General features: G+C 50.3%; 1 protein-coding gene across 8 annotated transcripts in view; it reads left to right on the top strand.

Moving 5' to 3' along the window:
• The window catches only part of SIL1 (SIL1 nucleotide exchange factor), a 97,345-nt gene that overhangs the window by 59,779 nt on the left and 13,309 nt on the right, over positions 1–24,257 (top strand). For all 8 annotated transcript variants that reach the window (XM_055812313.1, XM_055812315.1, XM_055812311.1 and 5 more), the window contains one exon: positions 2,088–2,209. In XM_055812313.1, the coding sequence (XP_055668288.1) occupies positions 2,088–2,209 (122 nt within the window). The remainder of the gene's footprint in view (positions 1–2,087; positions 2,210–24,257) is intronic.

Raw genomic sequence — 24,257 nt, forward strand, 5'->3', positions numbered from 1 at the left:
TAACTGCTGTCATGTTTGCTCTTCTCCCATCCCTCTCGTCTCCCACGCTGCCTGCGTACGTTACTCAGGAGCTCTTTTGATCTTTGGCTTTCTTCTGTCCTGATTTCAGTGGACTGAAACAAGGCACGAGCTGCTGCCTCACAGCATCCTCCACTCCCCAGAGAGGTTAATACCTTTACGTTGTTGAGTTTGGGGAATTTTGTTGGTTTTAAACTAGTGAGTGAGGGAAGGAGCTCCCACAACAGACTCCAGTTAATAAAAACCTGAACAACTTCAGAATAAGCTTTACAGCACAATTTATATTCTGCAGCTGAGGTGTCTCGCTGATGCTGGGGCTGAGCTTACAGTGACGGCTGGTTTTACCACGACTGATGCTGGATGCAAACTTCTGCCTGTCTATGCATTCCTTCTTGAGCAGAAGTCAATGTCCAATTCCAGATGTTAAAACAGCCTCCGAGTTTTTACAGAGGCTGAGCAATAAAAGGACCCACTGGCAGCTGAAATTGGGTTGCTGCATAGATTTCTTTGTAGACAAAGATGGGCCAGCAGAAAAGTAAGAGGTCTGGCAGGACCAGTTTATAGGGACAGTTAAAAGACTAGGATCTGAAAGGATACAAAAGCTGCTACAAATCCTGAATCAGCCCCAGCAGCCCTGCAGAGATCGGCTTTCTGTCACCAGTTTTGCAGAGGGACAGCAAGCGGTGGGTATTGTCCCGCTGGGGAGAAGAGACGAGCTGTAGCTCCCCAGGTCCTGCTTTGGTAAAGACATACCTGTAGGACATAAAGCTAAGTAGCTTCTTCATTCTCTTGGGTACCTAAAATATCCAATTTAACGGCCAATTTTGGTGAAGGCACACGGTTAAGATAAATATAACGCTAAGCATGAAGTCATTGTTGAGTAAAGGAGCGTTCACACTGCAGCATGGTGCGCGAGCCCGGTGTACCCCGAATGCCTTGTGGTGCTTGTCCTGTCCCACCCCAGCAGCGTGGTCTGCTGGCTGAAGTCGGGGAGGTTGGTTTGCCCAGCCAGTAACTTGGGTTTATGTTCTATTCCCGTCTGCCAATGTATGCTGTTGTCTACCTGTCTTTCAGGGAGGAGAAATGTTAAAATTCTAAATGCGATCTTTTTGCACACACAGTTCTGAGCGTCCATCAGATTCCCTTTTAAACTGGAAAAAAAAATCCTTGAGAACCAAAATGCATTGATTTGACTTTGGACCAAATTTTGTCCTTGAAGCACTTTGCGCTGTTTCTCTAAGTGTTGTTTGTGAGCCACTCGGAGCCCTTTTCTTTCCTCCTCTCCAAGAACAGATGCCCGCTGTGATTGTGCCTGGTCAGCTCCAAGTCTGGTTGAAGTTGTGGAGTGATGAATCCCCACTAATGTTTAAACTTTTCCCTACTGGTAGTTAGTCCAGTATTGTCTGCTTTAGAAAAATCATCGCTCAGGCTGCCCCGAGGGGAAGCCCCTGGCTGACCCTTCCGAGCAAGGATGACTGGCTTTTTGTTTCCATGTCCACGTGAGGTTGTTGACGGTACTCGTGCAGAATGCCCAGGACCGCCCATGCTCCTCTCTGCGAGCAGAGGTGATGCTGCCCATGTACCGCTGCTGCTGACAGGCTCTTAAACATCCCTACCTCCTGGTGCTACAATTAGAGCATCAATTAATTAATTACATTTGCAAAACATACAATTCCCTGGGTTCCCAGGAGAGGCTTGCTCAGGTGAGAGAGAGAACTGGGTTGTTTTTACATCATTAGACCTACCAAGTTTTTGGCATTACCTGAATTACTGCAATACGTGTTGAGAATAGTTTTGATAGCTTATCAAAGTATTTGGGTTTTTAGCAATGCCTTCTGCATGTGATAATAGCCCCCTGTCAGTGCTTCTGCAGCCAGGACATGCACTGCTCGCAGGCAGCATTGTACGGAATTCAAGCCATAGTCATTCCCTCTTGATTTTTAATTGCTTGTAAAACTCAGAGCAGGAGGGAAGAGGTGCTGTGCTTCCTGAAGCAAGGTGTTCTCCAAGAGGTGTTAAGCAGCATCTCGCTGGGGGTCTCATACTGACGGGGACCTGCTCTCTCCCAGGTGGACAACGCCAAGGATTTCCTCTCCATGGGTGGGCTCCGGCTGGTGATCGATGGGCTGAACAGCACCGAGGCCACGCTGAAGGAGCACGCTGCCTTCGTACTGGGAGCTGCGCTGTCAGGGTGAGCTCTGTCCCGCCTTGGGTGGCAAGGTGACGCTTGGGAGACCAGACGGGCTCTGTGCTTCTCGTCATCTCTCTTGATTTAAAATAGCAGGAACTGGAAAATTCTTTTGTCCTGTGACACACCAAATTGCCTTATCCCCTGCCTAGCCCTTTCCTTGCAGCACCACTTACCCTGGTCTTCTCCTCAGGGCATCCTTGTTCTGCTCGTTAGACTTAGCCAGAAGTAATTTGGTGTGGAAGCTGCGATTGTTTCTTGATTTGCCTGGGCTCCTCGTTTTTGCAGAGTCCAAGGGGAATAACTCCACTTCCCCTCTTCTCCCCTTGGCAGCCCTCTCTGGGGGAAGGTCTGGGGGGTGATGCGGTTATGAGCACCCCAGGGAGCACCTTCCTCCTTGGCTGCTTTGGGATAGCGAGGTGCTCATTTCAGAAATACAGCAGCTCCTGTGTGTTGTCTTTGGAGGGGGGTTAGCCCCACGGACATGTGCACCTGACACCGAAGGGGTGTCGATTAGTCGTGGGGTTCGGAACAGGGTCGGCAGGCTGAGCCAGGAGGAGACTGGTCTGAAGGGTGTTGGTGGTTCATTGGAAGGTGGCTGCTGCCTGGAGGAGCCCCGTCTGCCTCGTGCCGGGGCGTAGCGTGTGGTGCTGCAGGTGGTACCCTGTGGGTCCCAGCGGTTATTGGGGCCCGTTTGGTTTTGTGGGTTTTGGGGTTTTGTGGTGTGTGTGTTGCACATCTGCAGGTGCAGAGGCTTTAGAAATGCATTGGATGGATCAGGGTCAGAAGTGTGGAGTGAAGATTGACAGTCAGGGCTGTTATATCTGCATATTTCTATGCTTAAAGATACGGTCACCTTCTCTACCATTATAAATTATTTATCACTTGGTCTAATATATAGTCTACAAAACTGCATTTCTTTTCCAATCTTATATCCAATGGAGTTGGTCCTCAGCATGTGTGAAGTAACGTGACCTCGTGGACAGCAGCAGGTACCCAGATTTACACCAGGAGAGGACCTAGTTTATAGTCTGAAACAGCTTGACTTACTGATCACAGTAAGATACACTCTTCACATCAGAAACACAGACCCGCTCTTCATATTATGGCCTATCTTAATGTTTGAAACAATATTGTAATTATTTCCTTAGGTTCTTTAATAGCATCTAGACTCCTCATTATACGTTCCATAAAGAGAAAACCATTCAGAGGGTCTGGAAGCATTTGCAGGTAACTTGCAAAATGATGGGGGCTATTAAATTGCGTCTTCCCTGATTTAGCTAACCTGACATGATCAAGACTCAGGAAATTCATTGTCTTGTGATATGAGCGTGTAGCAGTGGCCACAAAACTAATGTTTTTGCATAGTATTCCTCAGCTAATTGAAATGCCTTTCTTTGGACAGAAACAATTTCTTTTCTGATATGACAATATTAAAATACTGCTTTGGAAACTTTCAGACCTTTTTTTCTTTAAAGGACATTCTGACAGATGGTAATTTCGAGTGGTTTAGATGATGTATTGTCTGAGAGCTCAGTTCCGAAATGTGAGGAATATTATGCCTGGGTTTTGGGTTTGCTTTTTTCCCCTTGCTGTGCTTAAACTTTCTCAATAGACACCTACGTGCCAACTCGTCTGCTTTGTGCTATCTGCTTAATTTGTTTATTCATACATTCGCTCAGCTTACTCCATGCTCCATTTAAACTGCCAGGGGCATTTTGAGTACTTCATGCTAAGCATTTTCTGATATGTTGAGTTTTTCTGAGGGGTTGTTGTTTATTTCCTTCACTCGTGGGTGTTCCTAGGGGCCTCAGTTAGGTGGGAGGACTTTCCAGGAAATTCCCAGAGGTGCCACAGCTCACTGGGCTGTAGGGGCATGATCTGATCCGTCCTTGTGTGCCTGGGGCTGGTACCAGATCCCGCGGTGGATGCTGAGCCCTGCCTGGGCAGTAGGCAATGGTCTGCTGCTTACCAAATGGGTCTGTGGCCGCCTCCCAGGTCTCTGCAGCCAGGTTGGCTCAGGCCAGCAGTTCCAAGCTGGGCAAACCTTCCCAGAGGAACGTCGGGGCATGATGATAGCAGCTCCTCAGCCCAGCCGGGAGGTCATCAACTCCTGGAACAGCTGAACCTGGAGAGGGCAGTCGGCATTGTCTGTAGGCAGGAGAGAACCACTGGACACCGAGCAGTCCCAGACATGCCTGGGTCACATCCAGGACTTTTTAGCTCTTACAGATATCCAGGTCTTCCCCACATTTGCATTGCCCTTAACTCTGGTCAGGCAGTGAAGCAGGTAAGGCATGGTGCAGCCAGCTGCATCACCCAGGTCTTGCCTGCGCACAGTCTGTCCGGCACCCGGCTCAGGGGTCTGGCTGTGCTGAAATAGGATTTGGGATAAAAGGGTTTTCAAATGGATCAGCATCTTGAGCCAACGGGCCAGGTGGCTGGCCGAGGCGTTGGGTCAGCAAAGGCAGTAGGAGGAGAAGGCGCACAGCCAGGGCAGCTCAGGATTTTTCCTGCCTGATACCGCCTGTATTTATATGGCTTACGCTGGTCCTGAGAGCAGCCTTAGTGCAGTGGAGTTCGGTCCTCGAGGCGAGGGGTCCCAGGGTCTCGCTGCCAGGGTGCTGCCTGCACGGATGGTGTCCTCCCGGCACCCACCTGCCCCTCTCTGTGGGCCTCTGCCATAGAAGAGGGTGACCTGATATGGAAGAAATCAAGATTTAATCTCTTGTTTCTCTTACATGCCCTTCACTTTAGGCATTTGGGTTTTAATCGCCGAGCGTGTGACCAGATCAAACATTGTTCCATCTGGTAGAGTTTTCTGAGCGGTGCCCTTATTGCGACTCTAAAACCTCATCACAGTCTTACTGTTTTTAAACCTTTAACAAAATGTTTTCCATTCAGCAGTTTGCAAAAGTAAACTTGATTTGAACAATTCTCAAGTGCTCTGATTGCAAATAAAAGTTAAATGCACTAACAAAAATAGTTGCTAGGCATGTGGGATTGTACATTTAGGTATCCATAATTCACTAACCGTATATGCCAATACACAACATTATCTGGATTTTCAGTGATTGCATTAGCATAAAAGCATGTTAGCATTCAGCCGGTGGTACTAACATTTAAATATATATAAGTATGAAATATTAAGATACAGTGTTTTGAAGGCAAGTAAAACTACTGTCTGTAAAATGTTCTTGCATATTTTTGAAGGTACACTCTAGTATCTTCGGATGACAATCAGCATTCGCACCATTGGGTCCAAACATTGCAAAAATGTCAATGTTTTATGCAAAGAGGAGCTATATTAAGCTAAAAAAGATTGCTGATGAGAGAAGTGTCTTCTGATGTCCTCTAAGCTATTTACAGGCAGCATCTTCCTTTGTTCGTAGCACAGCCAGGCCTCCGTGCAGTTTGTATCTAGTTGTTTCACAAGACTGGAAATGTTAGCCAGAAAGGATTATGCTTGTAATTAAAACCTCAATTTTTAAAAACTTTACCTCCAGGAAACGTTTTTCCACACCAATAATTTGAACATTTTAATATTTTGTAATAAAAGGATTTTTATAATCCGTTTAAAAGGGGAATAATAATTTATGTTGAATGCATTCTCAAAGCTTTTTTCCCAAATGCTGCCCGTATGCTTAGGGGTGAATTAGAGGTGAGGATGGAGAGAAGCTAAGCCATGGGTCCTCCAAGGCAAAGAGAAGCCATTTGTATTTCATGGGGGGAGGGCAGAAAGTGCAGAACATGGGCTTTCAGCATGGCCAAGGTAGGGAGTCTGGAGGAAAGTCGCTTGTGCAGCTGCCTTGACAGATCTGTGCCGTTTCAGCCAGTCCTTTAGGAACCCATGTGCTGTTCAAACTGGGGAGCTGGGGACGGGATGTCAAACTGAGGGTCTGAGCTTACATTTGCCATACATCCAGTGGGCAGCGCCCAGAACAGCCTCTTCCAACAACAGCATCTTCGCTGCTCCCGCTTCTGGCCCTGAGTGATGAAACAAATGATACAGGACTTGGTAAAGACTTGGCACTGAACTCATCACAGGTAACTCAAGCACCGTCATCTAGCAGTGCTTAGGAGTTTTCTAGAGGTGGCTCGCATCAGGGTATTGCTTGTCTTAACCAGTTCCCAGGAGATAAAACCCCTTAAACTACGCCAACGTGCATCGTGAACATCTGATCACTATTATTCATGTTACCTGACTCTGAGGCTTGTTTAGAGCTCATGCCACTTTGGCAAAGCAAAAAGAGGCATAAAACACATGTCTGCTTTTCAAGATAAGCCTAAAAAAAAGAGCCCAGAGCGATGGGCTGCGTTGCCTCCCTGCGCAGTGCCCTGCTGGGGTGTCTGAGTAGCGCTCGGCAGAACCAAAACCGGCCGGGCATCACGATGCTTCCTCATCTTCTCTGGGAGGAGGGAGAGGGGAATGCTGTCTCCCTGTCCCTGCTCTATCCATCAGTGTTTCGGTCGTGCCCGTTCTCCTAGGGTGCGTGGCTTGCCATGTTTCGTTAGAGAAGCACCAGCATCTTCAGGATGCCTTGTCAGGAGGAAAAAGCTTCCACCAGATTTAATGATTCTGAATTAAGTCCAGCTTCACAATGGAACTGGTTGACACTCACTGCTGTTAAATAACACTAAGGCCCAAGCAATAAACCCAGGAAAAGTAAAATTAAAGACCTTGCTTTGCTACTGTCTTGTAAGGACATAAGAATTTCTGGGCAGAGAAATAAATCTAGTTAGCTTAACAAGCACTGTCCCTACCCATTTATTTTAAATCCATCTTCATGTTCGTCCCTTCCTCCTCCAGCTTCTCCTTTTACATCCTACAATCTTTGCCAGTCTCTTTATGCCTTTTCACTGTTTTTTCCAGTGGCCCTGTTTGCCAGTGCCATGTGTTTGCCACCTTCCCATTGCAGTAATTCCAGCTCAACTCCCTGCCCGCTTGTAATTTCTTCCTTTGTAGATTGTCCCTTCTATTTTTATTTGAACTCCTGACTTGTGTGGAGTTATCAGCTTCACTGCACTTAATTTTAAATTAATTTGATTGGGTCACCTCAGTTTTTTTTTTTCTATAATGATAATGAACTCAACCTATTTAGCCTTTCCCCATTATGAATAACCTTAACAAAAACTGCAGTGCAGTATAAAACTCTGTTTCATCATGGTTAATTACACAGAAAAAGAAATCCCTAAACATTTTTCAGCATCTGAAATCTAACAAGAAAGTGTAATTAACAATTAAACAGTAAACTTCCATCCTTGTGCTCTCAGGAAGACAGGGAGAGCAGACCCTGCAAGAAAAATCTAGAATCCAAGTTTGCTCCTGGTTTTGCTTTCTGAAATGCTGGTGCCTGGAAGGTGGCAGGGTGCAGCAGCACAGGGCTGGGTGCTCGTCCCGTGGCAGGGGTGTTTTTCTCAGGTGGCTGCGATTGCTAAAGAGTGGACAAGGTGGGGTGGCCATCTCAGCCTCACCCTGTGGGACTGGTTTTCAGCTGAGGATGTTGTCACTCCTGTAAAATGTGGAAATTCTGGAGGTGAGTTACCCCATCCAGGGGGGCTGTGTTGAGCTGGTGGTGCAAAGAGGGGGACAAAGAGGTTGAGCAGCGAAGACGCATATTGCTGAACTTGGTGTGTTTAGCCTCACATCACCCTCCAGCAGCATGGTTCCGTCCCCCCCCCCCCCCCCAGCATGGAGTACTGTTGCATTTTTTCCGTTATCACGGGGCTCAGCCTCAGCTCTGTAGGTGGTCCCTCCCATGTGTGTCCTTCACAGAGAGGTGTGAGCGCTCCCAGAGCTGTGCAGTGTCCCACTGGTCCCCTGTGGTTAGCCCTGCCCGAGGTGGCCTGCCCTGAAACCACAGCCCCGCAGAAGGGCCAGCGCTGCCCGAGGACGCGGCGGGGTCAGGAGCACCAGGAAGCTGCTCCAGCGGAGTTGGCAGCACCTGCTCTTTAGCAAGGGTCTGGTGACACAACCTGCAGGAGAACCTCATCGCGGCCGGGTTGTGCATTATACAAAACACATGGGTCGTCTCTTCTTGTTTAGTGAATGCGCTCTGCTAAAGCATTTTGGTTATTGTGGTGGTTTCCATTTAAAACATGCATTCAGACCCGTTACCTAATCACCTTCTGCATAAAAAACCAGCCCAAACTTGCTGTTTCTCAGTGTAGACCTGGTTTCATCACTGGACGCGACGTGTATTCCCTTGTCTCTTCAGCCACTATTTATTCATCGTCTCTGTTCTCTGTTTATCCTTTTTACTACAGCCTGTGCTCTCGGCTAATGGCTTCACAACCTTCAAAGATTTTCCTGCCTAACCACCTACATTATTTTCATGACCTGCTGTGACTTTCCCATGTCATCCGTTCTCCTGCATTCCCTCCAAGTAATAGGTGCCAAACGCTCCACAAAGAGGAGGCATCTGCGTCTACTCTTTAATCACGGCATACAGGAGGCTGTAACAGCCCGTTGCTAATGTGTTTCAGAAAGGAGTTTGAAAAAGTGCATTGAATAGAACAAAGAAGCAAAGAATGGGAGGAAGATGAACAATGAGAGCAGGAAATGCAGGATCCAGCCTCAATTACATACCTGCTCCCAGCAGGGTTTGGGGTGGACAGAACTGACCCAGCGATTACGATTACGACTATTGTCTGAGCTTGTATAGGAGGCTCCAGATCCCGTCTCGTCCTTTGTGGGTCCTGCTGCGTGCACCCTCCTGCCCCTTTCCTAATTGCAGCTTCTGTTGGGTTTAATTGCTGATGGCTGTACGGTGCCAGCGTGCAGAGGCACATCCAGCCAGGTCTGTGGTCGGAGCGGTGGTGGCAGAGCCTGGCGTTCGGGGGGGGTCCTGGGGGGCTGCCCTAGCACCTCCGGGCCATCTCTGGCTGTAGCCCTGTTGACTTGCTGACCCTCTTGCTCCGCCACTCTTCCCCTGGTGCCGAGGAGAGGCGGGCAGAGCTGCCAGGCTCAGAGCTTGCGTAGGAGGCAAAATAACACCAGCCAGCAGCTGCGGGCTTCCGTGGCATCTAGGACTGGCCCTTGTCTGTCCTGACTGATGAGCGATCAAGTCCCAACAAGGGACCTTCTTCCCAGGTTGGCATCTTCTAGCCTACCTGTTCTCCTGATACAGTGTTCTGGTAAGTTTTTCCTCATCTGGCTATTCATGGCTTTAAGATTCATCGAAATGGTTGATTGTTCATCCATGAAGACAGTTCCCGGGATCTTCCAGCAGATCGGTGCCGGCCTCAGCCCCATCAGAGCTCTCCAGGTGTCTGAACGGGGTGATGCTCCGGGGGGACAGAAATCAATGGCTTACTGGAAATGATCTCTTTCTGAAGAAACTCATCATCGCTGTTGACTACTTGCTCTTCCCTCAGGTGCTGACATTCTGTGTCTTCTTCTGAGCTGGATTTTGATCTCTCTTATTTTAAATGATCTTATTTCTGCTTACAAGGAGATGTCCGCCAGAGCCCTTGGAGCTGCCTGGCATCTTGGAAGGGGATGACTCACTGGCTCTGCTGTCGGAGAAGCTGTGCAGCACTCCAGGCCCTGTGGTCATGGCAGCTGTCTGTGGCCACGAGACACCCCTGGGGAGCTGGACCAGTGGGCAGCCCCCTTCCCCGTGAGGCAGCTTGAAGTCATCGTGCAAGTTGGAGAAACACTGTAGCAGCCGCTTCCCACCGAGTCTTAGCCCCTTGACGCCACTGTGTGAGACCTGAATAGATTTGAAAACTAATTTGCTGCTCAGAGCATCAATAGATGTACGTCACTTGTCCTTTCTGCTGCATTTAATGAGTTTCCAAGGTACTGCAGCCAGTTCCAGAAGGCAACCATCAAAGGATTGAGTTTTCGCTTCCATCAGAAGTGCCTAGCTGCCCCTCCAGCGCACTTCCATTCTCACAGATTCTCTCTGGTTTTGTCTCTTATGAATTTAACGCGGAGTGCATCGTATAATTTCTTGCAGCCATCCTTTCCAGACTGTCTCTCCTTTTTTTTCTGAATGCCCTGAAAGTAGGGGGTGGGAGAGAGAAAGGACTCTTCCCGCAGTCAGACGATGTTAGCTGGAGCCCAGGCAATATGTGGGTCATGGCAAATGGCCTGTCACGCTGCTTCTCTCCACATTTGTGACTCTCTCAGTTATTCTCTCCTGTTGCCCAGCCGTACCTGTTCCCTCCTGTTAATCGCCCTGGAGCTGGCCTGTGCTTTGAGCATCCCTGCCTGCACCAGTCTCTGCTGTCACCCAGGTGGGACCGCATCTTTGCATGGGTGAGGAGTGAGCGAATGCATTGGTGCTGCTGGACCGACAGCTGGGAGATGATGGGCACAGCCCTGCGGTGGCTGTTTTGAGGGACAGGTCGTTAATCCTTAGCTCCATCTGCTGAGATCGATAATTAGGGCTGTTGCTTTGTATAAACCACCAGATCAACATAGGAATGGCCTTATTAAAGTGGACATGCCAGCCTGGCTGGTTGGGAAGCCCCTGTGGCTGGATTTTGCAGAGGTAGGAACAAAAAGCCCGGGGTGGTGACGGTATGGTAACATCCAGATGAGGTTTCCTTAAGCAGCTAAAACATGCCATACCTGATGAACCACGAGAGTTGTTGGGTTTTTTTATCTGTGTCTGCTAGTCCAGCAGAGAGGGATGGAAAGGGTTTCTGGATTCTGGTCCGTGCCTGGTGCGGCAGGGTGTCTGCTGCCAGAATCCCTTTGGTGGGCGCTGCACACATGAGTGTTTCTGATCTCCCTCTGCTTGCTCCTTACCTGCCTCTGGAAGCAGGTTGTGTTACATTTCCGTACGTACTCTGTCATAAAAGCCCATAAATATGATTTTAGTGTGTTTGCATGTCTTGGCAATGAGCAGGAATTCACCTGAGTTGTTTTCCAAATTAATACCCTGCTGCTTTTACTTAACAAGATCTTTTTCCAAGCTGAGAATGGTAACAACTCTGAAATTTTCTTTTTTAAAAATGTGTTTTCCTCTCAGGCACTTCATATTGAAATCTGTCTTAATTTCAGTTCAGCTAGTGTGTGAAAACACACGGTGAGGCATTATTAGTCCCTGAAGGAATAAAGACAGATGGAGCCCAAAATGGAATTGGCTTTATGATTAATTGAAACCTTCGAGAGTGGAATGGAGTCAGGGCTTGGTCCTACCCTGTCAGCAGCTGGAGATCAATTCAGCCAGCATGAATCTCCGTGAGCGCAGGCTGAGGAGCGCAGTGGAGAAGTACAGGTGTCACTTGGTAGAGCCAGCCCTGGGTTGTCCCCTTGGGGTGGGGGGACCTGCTGCTGGGGGAGGGCCTGGGGAGGGCTGGCTGGTGCAGCGGTGGCAGCGGGGTGGGGTGATGGGGAGGGGGTTGCAGGGCACATCGGGGTCCTTGCCGTGTGATGACGTGCTTCAGTAATGAGCTGCTATTTCTGGCCTCGAGCTTCCCGCAGCTGTGCACGATGGCTCTTGTGTGACTGCTGTGATGGAGAGCAGAGCTGGGAGGAGGGGAATTTTTTGAGGCATGCTCTGAAAAACTTGGGAACGGGAATGTGGAGGTGTGGAAGTGGCACTGGGGGAGGGCAGTGAATCCAGGCTCTGCTCTGGGCTCCTGCTTCACGTGTGACCTGAGCCATTTCCCTGGGGGCTGTGGTTTCACATCCTTGCTGGTGGGACACGGAGGGTGGACCTGCCCCTCAAAAGGGAGTAGTGGAGAAATACCAGGTGGTGTTAATCTGCACGGGCATTGGCGTCAGTGGATGTTTCTGGAGTCTGTAGCCGCAAACCTTTACAGCATTTCTAACGTATCTCCTGGAAAGGAAGAAGAAAAGATGTGGCAGAAAGGAGATCTCTACATCATGTTTTGGGAGCAAGCCCTCCCTGCACAAACTGGCTTTACAGCTCAGTAAAGCTCAGCTTTACGGCCACGCTTGCATGGTCAGCAAGTTCTGAGCAGCTGTGGAGCTGTGGAGGAGCGGCAAGTGAATGCAAAACTGCTTTGGAAAGGTAAAACCAGGTCAGTTATGGAGTTGTGCCAGCGCATCTGTTTGGAGAGGACACAAAGTGGGTGGTGAGGTGCGAAGGTGGCAGCCCCAGGAGGTGGCCCAATTTCCCACCCCATGGCTCAGTGCTTACGGTTGATCTTCCTTCTGTGCACGGGACGGTGCTGACATGGGGCACGCTTGCCAAAGGGGGGTTGTGGATGCCTCCACCTCAGCCGGCAGAATGAGGCCCAGGGGTCTAAAAGAACATAAGGAAGGATTTGGTCTAGGAAGCTGATGTTGCCTATGGAGCTCACGGTTTAAGGTGTGCAGAGTGGCTGTGAGTGTGCTTGGCAGGTCTGCGCTCCCTGCACACCTGAGAGCAGGGGTACGTTGAACTGATCTTCCTGGGGCAAAATGGATGGGGAGCGGTGTCTTCAGGTGCACATCAGCTGGGATGAAGGTACAGATCTCCTAGGTCCAGCCAGGACAGTCTTTTCACAGGTGCCAGCACCCCTTCCTGCAGTGCAGTAGCAGCACTTCCAAGTTAAGAACCTGACTTGGACCTTGCAAATTGTCCTAATGAGCGGGAGGGCTGCTGCAAATGGGCTGATACTGCAGATCCATGGGGAGCTGAGCAAACACGTGAAGCACATGCCCAGCACATCACAAAACTTCTGTTGTTAACTTAGTGGGACACATGCTATTTGATTTTTTTATTATCCCTGGTACCCCCAAGCATGGCAGCAAGTTTGCTGGGGTGTATTTTGCGAAGGGAGGAAGGCTCTGTAGTCTGAGCTCTTTCTGCAGAGGGCCTGGCCAGGAAATCTTAGAGAAATACTATAAGGCTTCTGTGGATTTTCTTTTCTTTCCCCGGGCACTCTGGGGATTGCAGATCAGCGGATAGTGGATTAGTGGATCAGGAATTAGAAATGCATTTTTCATTCTTATGTTACACACTAATGAACTGACAAATTTAATTTCTTTAAATCCAGCTATTTTGGCTAGAATAAGTGAAGTTGTCTTCTGTCTCTTTTGGTAACTCGGGAAAGGTTGAATCACGATCTCTCTGGGCATCACATCATCCAAATCCAGTTCTTTGTCTTTAGCATGTGGCTGTCTCAAAACCACAGTCTATTTGCAAGAAAGAGCTCATCGCTCATGGGTGGTCGCCGAGCGGCGTGGTGGTGTGCTTGTTGGGGCGCTGGGGAGGGGGCTGCAGCTCTGCTGGCCACGTGCTGCCTCGCTGGTACAGGGAGGTGAGTTCAGCCACGGGCTGCTGCCTCCGGTTTTGGTGCCTCGGTCCCCTAGCAGGAACTCGGGCGTCCCTACCAGTTGCTACCGCTACCCTTTTAAAACCCAGTGCTGCGGCTCTGCTGGGTGTCCCCACAGCATGTTTGCTTGGCTTGTGTCTAATACATTTTTCTTGCCTCTGGGCTCATTCCTGGTCATGAAGCTGAGGTCTTCCTCCCTCTTTTGGATCCCCCCATGGGAAGGGTCCTGGTGCCTTGGGCAGCTCCTTCTGCTGTAACAGGCTGGGATTTGGGAGATGCTGGTGCCGGTGGGTGTGCAGGCTGCAGCAGGCTCCACGTGCCTCTCCTTCAGCTGCACTGTTCTTCAGGTCCTGTGGTATGTACCTCCCTACCCAAAACCTGTGCCAGGGATAACGCAGAGCAGAAAAAGGCATTTATGTCATTAAAAGCCTAACGGACTGCGCTGTGGGACCCGATCTGCGGGGGGGAAACCGGCTCCATCATTACCCAGTCACTCTTCAGAGCTTTAAATGAGCGCTAAACAAAACGGCCTTGGCTTTCCAGAGCAGGCTTTATTCATTCACTTTGTGATGCTGAAAGCGGGTCTGAAACGCAGCCGCCTCTTGATGCGAAGTGCCGGCACCCCCGGTGGAGCCGTGGGCTGGCGCCTGCCAGGATCCCCGCACTCGCTGCAGGGTGAGCCCGCACCGGTGGGAGGAGAGCCCGGGGACGTCAGTTACTCCCCTGGACTGATGAATGGATTTTGGGCCGTGCCCGTAATATCTTGATTAACAATTAATGTGATGGAACTGGAAAATAGATCTCATTTCTCCCCCTGAACCCGACAGGTGAGGATATATGTTTCCTGGTTGATTGCTGTGCCTTGTTATAGCCTATTTACAATTGATTGAAAAGCAGAGGCTTTGTATGAAGAGAGACCTTTAATCTGGCACAGCCAAGTGCGTTTCCCTTCAGGAAGCGTTCCTTCTCTTCTGCTTATCTCTAACCCCCACTTTAAACCTGAACCCGGCAGAGACCAGAAAGAAGGCAGGATCAAAGCAAAAATAATTGGGATCCCTGGCTTCTGTGGGCAGCCTGAACCCATTATTCCTACTTACTAACTAGTTATTCCTAAATAACTCTTGCAAGAGACAATTCAGCAGTTGCAGCATCTTCTTGATGAAAAGCACTCAAATATAATAACCATGGCAACAGTTGCCGAGGGCCAGTGCAGTGAGGGACAGAGATGTGCTCTCTGACGCAGCGTTGGACAACAGGCCTGACTGTGCTACCAAATGACACCGTAAAGCACCAAGGAGGTGATGTCTGGCGAGCTCTGCGTGCTGGCTTCTCTCCCGGTGGGCACCCAGCCACGCCTGCGTGCTGGGAATGCAGGCTGCCCCAGTGCACCCAGTAATGAGTCACGCCTCGTTAATGGTGGGCATCTTCCTCTCCCAGTGAAAGGGGAGCTCATAACCTGAAAGCCGAGGGGAATCGGGGACACTTGGTCAGGAGGGAAGGGCTGGGGTGGAAGCCTCAGAGCAGACGCCACCTCTGATCCCAAAGCCACGTGCGATCTCCCGGGGTCTGACTGCTCTGGGAAAGACTGTGTCTGCTGCTGTTGGTCCTTGCCCGGCCTGACTGCTGCTGGAGATGGGTATCGCTCATAAATACTTGACGTATCTAATTTCAGAGCTGCTGATGCGTACGCCACCTCTGAGGCCGTGGTTGCAGCTGGGCAGGTGGCAGAAGCCACATGGCGATGCAGGCGGCCGAGTTGGATGAGAAATGGGGCTTTGGCACTGCGGGCAGGGTGCGCGCAGCAGCGTGCTGCAGAGTCCTCAGCCCTGGCTCCTGCTCTCCTCCTGCCCAGGGCTCTGCTGAGTGCTCGCTGTTAGCACAGCCCTGGCAGGACCTCTCCAAACGCTCCGGCCTTACTCCCGGCTCGGGGGCACCTTCGGTTAGGGGATCAAGGCCTCTCCGATCGCTTTGTGGGCATTTTTTATTAAGCAATGTTTTCTCTCTCCGTTGTCTTATTTAATTGGATGATTTTTAAGCCTGAAAAGTAGAAGGAAACACTTTGATGTTCACCAGCAGAGAAAAGGAGCCTGCTGAAAGGCAGCATTTTTACAGATTCCCGAGAAGAAGGCAGTAAATACTCCACCTCTGCTTAATAATAATAATAATAGGCAGGCTAAGCATCTCTAAAAATATAAAATAACGTGGGCCTATTTGGAATAGTCAACATCCTTATCAGCCTGCTGCCATCGCTGCAAACAAGTTTCGCTAGAGATTCTGGGCATGATTTTCAATGGCTCGGAGCAGCTGTAGCTTCTTTGACTTCAGTGAAAAGTCTGAGTGCTTGGCACGACAGCAAACCAAGCCTCTTCCTTTCTGCCTCAAATTGGGTCTTGATTCTAAGTGAGATGAATTTTCTCCTCCTGATAATTCTGTGCATCTGAAGTGATTACAGCTCTGCGTGAGTGCTCTTTTAGGAGATTTGAATGCAGCATTTTCTTCCGTCTTAAAAAGGTTTCTTCAAGCCTTATGATTCTGGAGAGGGGGGGGAAAATAAATCCTGGTGAAAACCGTCACATCTTCCTATGCAGATTAGAGATTAAAACTTTTATTTTTATAAAACACATACGGGGGCTAAATCGGAAAACTTCTGTTCAGGCGAGCGAGTTTTGGCTGGTGGCAACGTGCTGCCAGATTCTTATCTGGCGATGGAGAGGCAGAGCCAGCGAGTGGTATTATTTGGAGTTCTTAGAGAGTGAGCCTTAATGTTTGCTTAACTCCACTAAAAATAGACGCCACCCTCTTTTCCTAATAGGCAGCATTTGTCACACTTGATTCATTTCCTCTCCCAAACTGAGTTCCTTCATGAATATTCATTTCTACTCCCCAGGAATCTGCCTGTCCTCAGAAGCTGTGCTGGCGGTGACTGTGCGGTGACGATGCCAGTCAACCTTCCCAAGCTCCCCCAGCACCCGGCCCAGTCCAGCAAAACGTTGGGATACCAACAGCTCCCATTGATTTCTGCCTTCTCTGTGAGCCATGATTGCTTGTTATCCCTCTTGATGAGACCCTTAACGAGTTTCCATTCCTGTTGTCATAGCAGCACCGCATCGCCCCGTACCACGAAGTCTCTGTCACTGTTAATTGTGAGACAGGAGGATCAGTTTGGCAGGTTTTCTAGTGGGGATTAGGCCAAAAGGTCCCTTCTGAACTCTGTTGAATGCAGTTTCTTTCAGAAGATAATAAAACTTGGTAGTCACAGGAAATTTCTGAAGAGGGAAGCTTTGCACGGATAGCGGAGAGAGGGAGAGCACTCCTTACAGAGCGCAGCTCTTCCCATTCATGCTCAGCCACTACTTGCAGCAGGAGAAAAACAGCCAGAAGTGCCAAGGGAGCGTGTAAACCGGTTGATACGTGGTTAGGGAAACCTGTCAGTACCTCACACCTCCTAACCTTGGAGGTCCGAAGCATGTCAAAGACCCCTGCTACCATCGTGCTCCAAGTTGCTGCTGGAAGAGGAGGAGGAGGATGATGTCCTGAGGGAGCAAAGGGCTGGCGTGGCACTGGAGGGGTGTGGGGCCAGCAGGGTGCTGGGGGGTGCGGGGGGTGCATGGACGGGCATGTGTAGGATCTGGTGTAGGTGAGTGTGTCCCTCACTCAGCAGGGACCAAGGGGAAGCCCTGGTGTGGCCAACGTGCCCCTTTGCTGTGTGAAGGGGTGCTGCCCATCACCCGCAGCTGCGTGGGGCCTTCCAGCACCTCCGGCTGCAGGTCTGCTCCCTGACAGCCACTCTGTCCTCGCTCTGTTTGCTCACTGCGCTAACAATTAGCAAGGTTGAAAGGTGTTAAAGCAATCCAAGGGCTAAAATTGATAGTATCTCAGCAGGCTGGTGTCTGCTGGGCTCGTGAGGGCCACCCAGCAGGTCAACTTCTGTGTCAGTGGGGTCTTTGCCATCAAGGAAGACCATACTGATTTTCAGCAATGTGCTGGAAGAGTTTTATAGGGGTTGCCCTGGTGGTGTGGGTGAGAGATGTGCGTGGCAGAAATGATCTCATCATGCTGTTCACCCAGTGGGTCCTCGGGCGGCCACGTGGCCCTGCTGCAGGAGATGTAGCCATGGTGGCTTGAGGAGGGCAGAGAGGCGCCGTGCTGCTCGCGGCTCGACCCAGCGGAGTGATTTATCAGCGCGGGTGCCATCCTCGACTGGCAGGACCTGCCCAAGACACCAGGTCAGCATCTCTGCTCTTGCACGGAATAGCGCCGCGTGGTTTTTTGCCTGGAAGTGATGGGACCGGCAGTTGTATGTCACCTCCAGGGATGACAGCTCACCCGCAGGCTCGCTGCTGGCTCAGGATGAAGGCAGGGCAGAAGGGCTGGCTGTAAACACTTCCCTGGTCCCTGTGTGCCGAGGGACGGGGATCAGCTGTGCTCCTTCCCAGAGACCTGCTCTCTGCGTACGCAGGGTGGTTTGTCCTCCGCGCTTGTCACGGGGTTTATTCCAGAGCTCTGAAATGTAGCCAGAATAATCCATGAGCTAAACGTAGGCATGAGTGGCGTTTTTAGAGAATGAAAAAGAAAAAATAAATCCTTACTCCCCTCAATCTCTCCCCAAAAATGAAAAACTCCACTGGCCAAGCCCTGCAAATGAGATTTTGTTGTTTCATATGTGCAGTGAGGAGCCAGATTTCTAAAGGCTGGCTTTCAATTTTACAGGCGTTTATTATAGGCATGAATAATTGCTGGCACTGTGCTACCACTGCTGTTGTTTGCTCTTACGGTTAGGCCAATTACATATGTAAGCCCCTGATCTACAAGCAGAAGCAGAACCAAAGTAGCTTTGAGGCCGTTTTTAAGAATGAGTAACGTGTCCGCAGGCAGCTGTGGGTGCCCGGAGCTGTGCCGTGAGACACGGGGTCCGTTGCCATAAATGCGTGGACCCGGGTTGTCCATAGCATTATGCGGCATGTGCTGTCACAGCGCGGCGTGAAGGACACAAACTTGGATGAGCATTTGAGGGGCAGGAACTTGCCCAGAATCATCCCATAGCAAGTGTTGTAGAAGATTCATGCTGTGTTTGGGGAATTCACAGGGAACGCGTGTGGAAGAGAGAGAATTTGAGCTCAACGTGAAGGTTCTGCAAGATGGATTTAAACAAAGCCTGTTCAAGTCCTATTTCCCAGCATGGCAGTTGGTTTGTCTCCAGTTCTTACCGGCCTGTGAGCCCCCCTTGGGGAGAAGGATGGGTGCCATCCATTGCTGAATTTCGTATTGATCAGCAGAGATCAAACTGAGCGTTTTTTCTTGCTTCTGCACCATAGGCAGAAGAAGAGTGGGGAGGAGGCAGATCAGTGTGGTGGCTGATTCTCCATGGGGTGATGGTTTCCAGACCGCTGTTTCGGTGGGTCACATCACCCACGGTACCTGTTGAGCTGGACTCTGCGTCGCCTGGCTGTGCTGGTGCTGCTGGGGGTGCCGGTGGGGTAAGGTGAAGAGCCAGCCCAGACGGCGAGGGAAGAGGAAGAGCTGCACTGATCCTTCCTGCACCAGTGGCAAGCTGGTGTCCTTGCTGCTGGGGAGAGCAGGAAGGGAGGGATGTGAGTAAGGAGGGAAGGCAGGAGGTTTGTGGATGCTGATCTCATCATCACAAATCAGTAGTGGATATTGTCTGTGGGAGGTAAGAGCAGCTCCGCTTGGGAAGGAGCCAGCGCTTCACACGCCAGGGGATGGCCGAGGGAGGGTGATGCACTTGTGTCGTTAGTCACCAGCGCCGAGCAGGCAGTTTCTCATCTTGTAGGGTTTGTGTACTCAGCTGGAGGCCGTGGCACCCTCCGTTGGGCAGACGGCCCAAAATCAGCCTGGCTACTGTGTGCTGAGCTGATGGACTCTGGCAAGGAGATGCTCTGTGCCAGCTCAGTGCAGGGCGCTCCCATGTGGGTTCACCGGTGTCCGACTGGGCCGGAGGCATCAATTCGGGACCATCGGTTCCTGCGGTGATTTCCTTAAGCATCTACCGCTTCTGAGGGCAGATGCAGCACTCCATCACCCCCAGGGCAGGCAGAGCACCTGGCAGCAAGGTCTGTGCCCTCAGCAGACCCACTGGGCAGCAGCTTCCCTCTCTCCTTGGCGCAAGGCAGATGTGAGCGCAGGCCCAGATTTGTTTACTAGGCTGCGACCAACTGGGGTTTTACGTCCCGATAATTACTGCCACGTCTTCTCTCCTCCTGCGCCTTCACAGCACATGTGTGAACTTCTGGTTGTGTCACCTTCCCATCCTTTCTTAACGAAGTCTAGCAGTGGGAAGTGATCATCACAACTAACATTTGTGTAGTGTATGTCTTTCCGCAGTTCCAGAGCGTTGAATAAATTGAACCCCGCGTCCTCCTTCACCCTTCGTATTCAAGCCGTTTCTGAATCCAGGAATCTCATCGTCTGCAACATGTCTCAGTTCTCGGAGCTTTCTGCTGCCCTGGCGATGATTAATCCTTTATCTCCTGCCTTGTAGAGCCCACCTCTGATGCCCGGATCACTGCTCTCCATCACAGAGACAGTGTTCATCTCAAGATCTTTCTGGCTTTTCCCTAACTGTTTCATTGCCAGGCTAAGTCTGTCTGTTGGCTCCCTGCTCCACCGCAGCAGATGAGGGCTTTTTCTTTTTGCCTTCAGGGTCATTAAAACTTAATTTGCATGTCAGCTTTCTTTGTCAAGGTATCCATTCTCTCCATCTGTCTGGGAGGTAGGACACACTGCTGGAATTCCCTTCTTCTTGCATAATTTGTATTATATGGCATCTTTTGTGCAAAGTGTTCCCTTCTGGAAGTGCTCCCTCTCCTTGCTCTAGCCCTTTCCGAGCATCCAGTTTAGCCGTGGTACCTGCCACAGCTTTGTTACTTATATATATATATTTGCACATGAATGAATTGCATTATTACCATATTTTATTAGCTAGCTCGGTCATTTTAACTCCTTGACAGCTTGATTCAGGTGTTCGTAGGTGTTTCCTTCACCCTGTCTCTCAAGGTGGGATCCACATCACTTAGCTTCAGTCTCCCTACGTGAGCATCCACCTCAGGCAATATCCAGGCTCCATCTCCAGCCAGGAGAGAGACTCCTCCAAAAGGCAAATCATCCCAACATCAGACAGCAGTCAAAGGCAGCCCCATCTCCCATGGGGCAAATTATAATTTCTGCTTGCTGCTGGCGACCACGAATTCCTCAGACACTTTTCAGAATAGATGCAGCCCCTTTCAGAGTGACTTGAAAGCCCGGGACTGTATGCTTGTTTCTCTGGATTAGCCTGGGCAAGTCCTGTGGAAGTAGAGAAGCAGTGGCTGGGTCTCCAGGGATGCGCAGACCATGGGCTGGAACATGTTACTGAGGGAGCCCAGGCAGCTTGGCTGAGCTAGATGTCTTAATTTTAGGTGTTTAATGTTGAGCCAGATGAATCTGACACTTAGAAAGGTTTGGGGAAATGTTTCCATCTTATTTTGTATTTAGAAAATATAAAGGTATATAGCGAATGTTTAAAAAACAACAACAGTAATAACAGTAATTATAGGTGGGTGCAATTTTCCTTTATCTTTTAACTGAAGTTGCTAGAAAAACTACTGCTGTGCTGATACTTGGCAGGGACACTACTGCGAGTACCCACTTGTTTCTGAAAAATGCTGTTGGATTTTTAATGACCATCAGCAGTACAACCTTGATTTTTAAATGTCATCCTAAATGTAGCGGTTCCAGCCTCCTCTGCTGTGGCATGTGGGTGTTTGAGTAGGGATGAATCAGAAAGCAGAAAGAATTGCTGGTGCTTTCTGTGACTCGCAAGCTTTCCTCCAGGGCTTCCCACCCAGGAACTGGCTTGAATCGTCTGTGGGTTGTGTTGCAGCATCGCAGTCCCTAGTCCCGTGGCAGCACTCCTGCTGTCGCTCTCCCCTCTATTAATGGGTGATTAAGTTGCATGATGCAGAATGAGTTCATTAGATTTCTGCAGGAGCTGGTGTTCCACAGGTCATGCTTTCTGTTTATCAAAACCAGATAAATAAAAAAAAGGTTTCCCAGCTTTTGCAGATGCAGGTTTTCCATTCTCTCTCTGGCTGGAAGCATTCCCCAGGCTTCGTTTTTGGAGCTGAAATCTGTGCTTGGCATTTGCAAGATGGTGATTTGCTTTTGTAAATGGAGCAAAGTCTCGTTTTTGAATCATGACTCAGTGAAACAAATCTACTTTTCTTGCCTAAAATGATCCTAATAGCAATGTTAAACCCTGTGGGACTCAACAGCTGGAGTTTAAAGCATGACATTGCGGTGGGTGTGATTCTCCCTGTGATCCAGCATCTTCCCTTGCCAGTGGAGAAGCAGGGTGGGTTGAGATGAGGCTCATAAGTGATGGGTGGATCGGTTGTTTAGGAGCAATACCTTCGGTGTGGCACCCCGGTGTGCTCCAGGGCACGTCCGTGAGCGAAACGGGTGGGAGATGATAGAAAGATTTGCTTGATGTAAGGCACTGCCTTGCTCGGCTACGGGAGGAACGCAGGGAGTTGTGAAACAGATGGCAGGGTTAAAATAGGACAGTGCATTGCAGAGATGCTGCTGGAAGGGAGAGGAGTGAAGTGCCTGTTCTCACACTTCGCTTTGTGTCTCGTGGAAGAGCTGGAGAGTGCCTGCGCTCCGCTGGCATTCCCAACAGGGATACGCCAGGCAAAGGCGCTTTTTTGCCGTTTTCTTTTTTTTTTTTTAAATATTATTAGCACTCGTCTTAAAGAAAAATCAGCTCAAATGAGCAAGTAAACAAATGAAGCGAGTAACGGTCGAAGGTCTTAGCCTCAGGCCACCTTTTACCGTCTCTGGAGATTATTAGTGGGATGTGTTATGTAGGTACTCGCTGCCGCTGGAGAACGCGAGCTGCAGTGTTAGCAGCCCGGCGGGGAGCACTAAGGCTTTCTTCTTGCCGCGCTCTCCGACAGCTTTTTGCAGTGATTTCCTGTTACCTAAGGCGTGTGAATGGGTTTTGTTGGAATTCTTGAGTAACTCCGCATGCCTTGAATCATGCGCAGCGCGGTGTGGCAGACCTCGCGGGGATGCTTCTGTGCGGAGCTGCCCCGCTGTGGGTTACGGCCGCAGAGGGGTCAGCTGGGGGGTCTTGCGGCAGCAGCAAACAGGACGGTGGGGCCTTGAGTGTTCCTGCGTTTGCCCCCATCCTGGGCCAGTTCCGTTTTGGAGCCAGGAGGCTGGAGGCGTGCAGAGAGGAGGAGTGTGAAGAAGGGGAGGAGCGGGGAGGCGGGAGCCCAGCACTCACACTCGCACCCTGGAGCGGCTGCTTATGCTCCTGGGAGCGCTTCAGTTTCCCTGTCTATAAATCAGGGGTGTTTTGAAGCCCCTGTGATGAAAAACACTGGATGAGCTCGGGGACGTGGTATTAATCCTGCAATATTGTTCTTGTTCCTTGCCGTGTTGTGATTTTTTTAAAGGAAATACAACACAATTTTTGTGGGCTATGGCTAAAATGGCATGGAAATAAATGAGTTCTGCTTGCACTTGTAGAGAATTGCTTGCTGTTTATTAACGCGGCCTCCGGTGAGACAGGCCCCGTCCTTAGGCACTGATATGCATTTGACCTATGGTAAAATAACAGGCTTTCAGAAATGCATAGGGAGTGTTTTGTAAGCATGGCACATACAGGCATGAGGTTGATTTACGCCTCAAAATAAAGCATCGGTTTGGGTGATTGAGCGCTGGGGGGAGTTCCTGTGATGTCCTTCTCCATGCGCCATGGAGCACTTGCTCATACCTACCTGGAAAGATCAGTCATTCAACACGTTGTGCTGGAAGAGAGCTCACCCGGTTCCCTTGATTGCTGCAGATGGGGCATGAGTCACCTCGTCCAGCCCTTAAATCACAGCGGGCTGACAAACCCCCACCACGAGCGGCTGCCCGGGCGCATCCCTCACCAGCAGAATGGAGAAGACGGGCTACTGGCCTCGGCGGCGCCGCTTCGTACCCTTCCTCTGAAAGGCTCCTCCGGCTCCGTGCTGGCAGTAGCCCCGAGAATCCAAACCCCTTTGCTTTTTGATCGTAAAGTAATGTATGGGTCTTTGATTAAACGTGGGTGTTTGATTTGTGGAAGCTGAGCTGGCATCTGAGGCTCTTGGAAGCTGCACCCCTCCACTGGGCTGGGTCGGTGGGACACCGAGGTGCGCAGCCCCCCTCAAGCAGAGCGGCTGGTCCCTGGCCTCGGCACGGGGGTTGGCGCAGCTGGGATGTATGCACTGGCACCAGAATACAGCCCGGAGCCAAGGGTCAGGAGAAGAGAGGGGCTTTGGGGGTGTCCTCAGGGAGCCTCACGCGTGCCTGGGCTGGCGTTGTCACTGTCTGCGACCTCCAGCCTGTTTCATGGGACCTGTTCCCCTTCAGATAGAAATACAGCCTGTCGCTGCTTTGTTTGTGTGCGTTCAGCGGCACAGTCTGGCGCAGTTATTTTGTTATGGCAGCGAAGGTTTTATTGTTCAGAGCTGGTGTGCACTCTGCTGCTGCACTCCGCAGGGGTGAGGATGAAGAGGGGCTTCGCTGCGCCCTGGCAGGGTCCCTGGGCGTGCATCGCTCCTCGCGCAGCCGTGGTGCTCCGGGAGATCCCTTGCTTTGGCTGACTCCGATGAGCGCCCTGGCCGCGCCGCCCGCTCCCCAGCGGCTGGGCCACCAGCTCTGGCTGCGGGGGCTTTCTGCACCCCTGCAAGGTGTCTTGCTGCAGTAAATTCACTATTCTGTATTTTTATTTAATTCCTTACTTTTACAGCTCTTTGTATAAATCTAATTATCCATCTGT

This window comes from Falco peregrinus, chromosome 8 (genome assembly GCF_023634155.1).
Source record: "Falco peregrinus isolate bFalPer1 chromosome 8, bFalPer1.pri, whole genome shotgun sequence".
NCBI classification, from domain to species: Eukaryota; Metazoa; Chordata; class Aves; order Falconiformes; family Falconidae; genus Falco; species Falco peregrinus.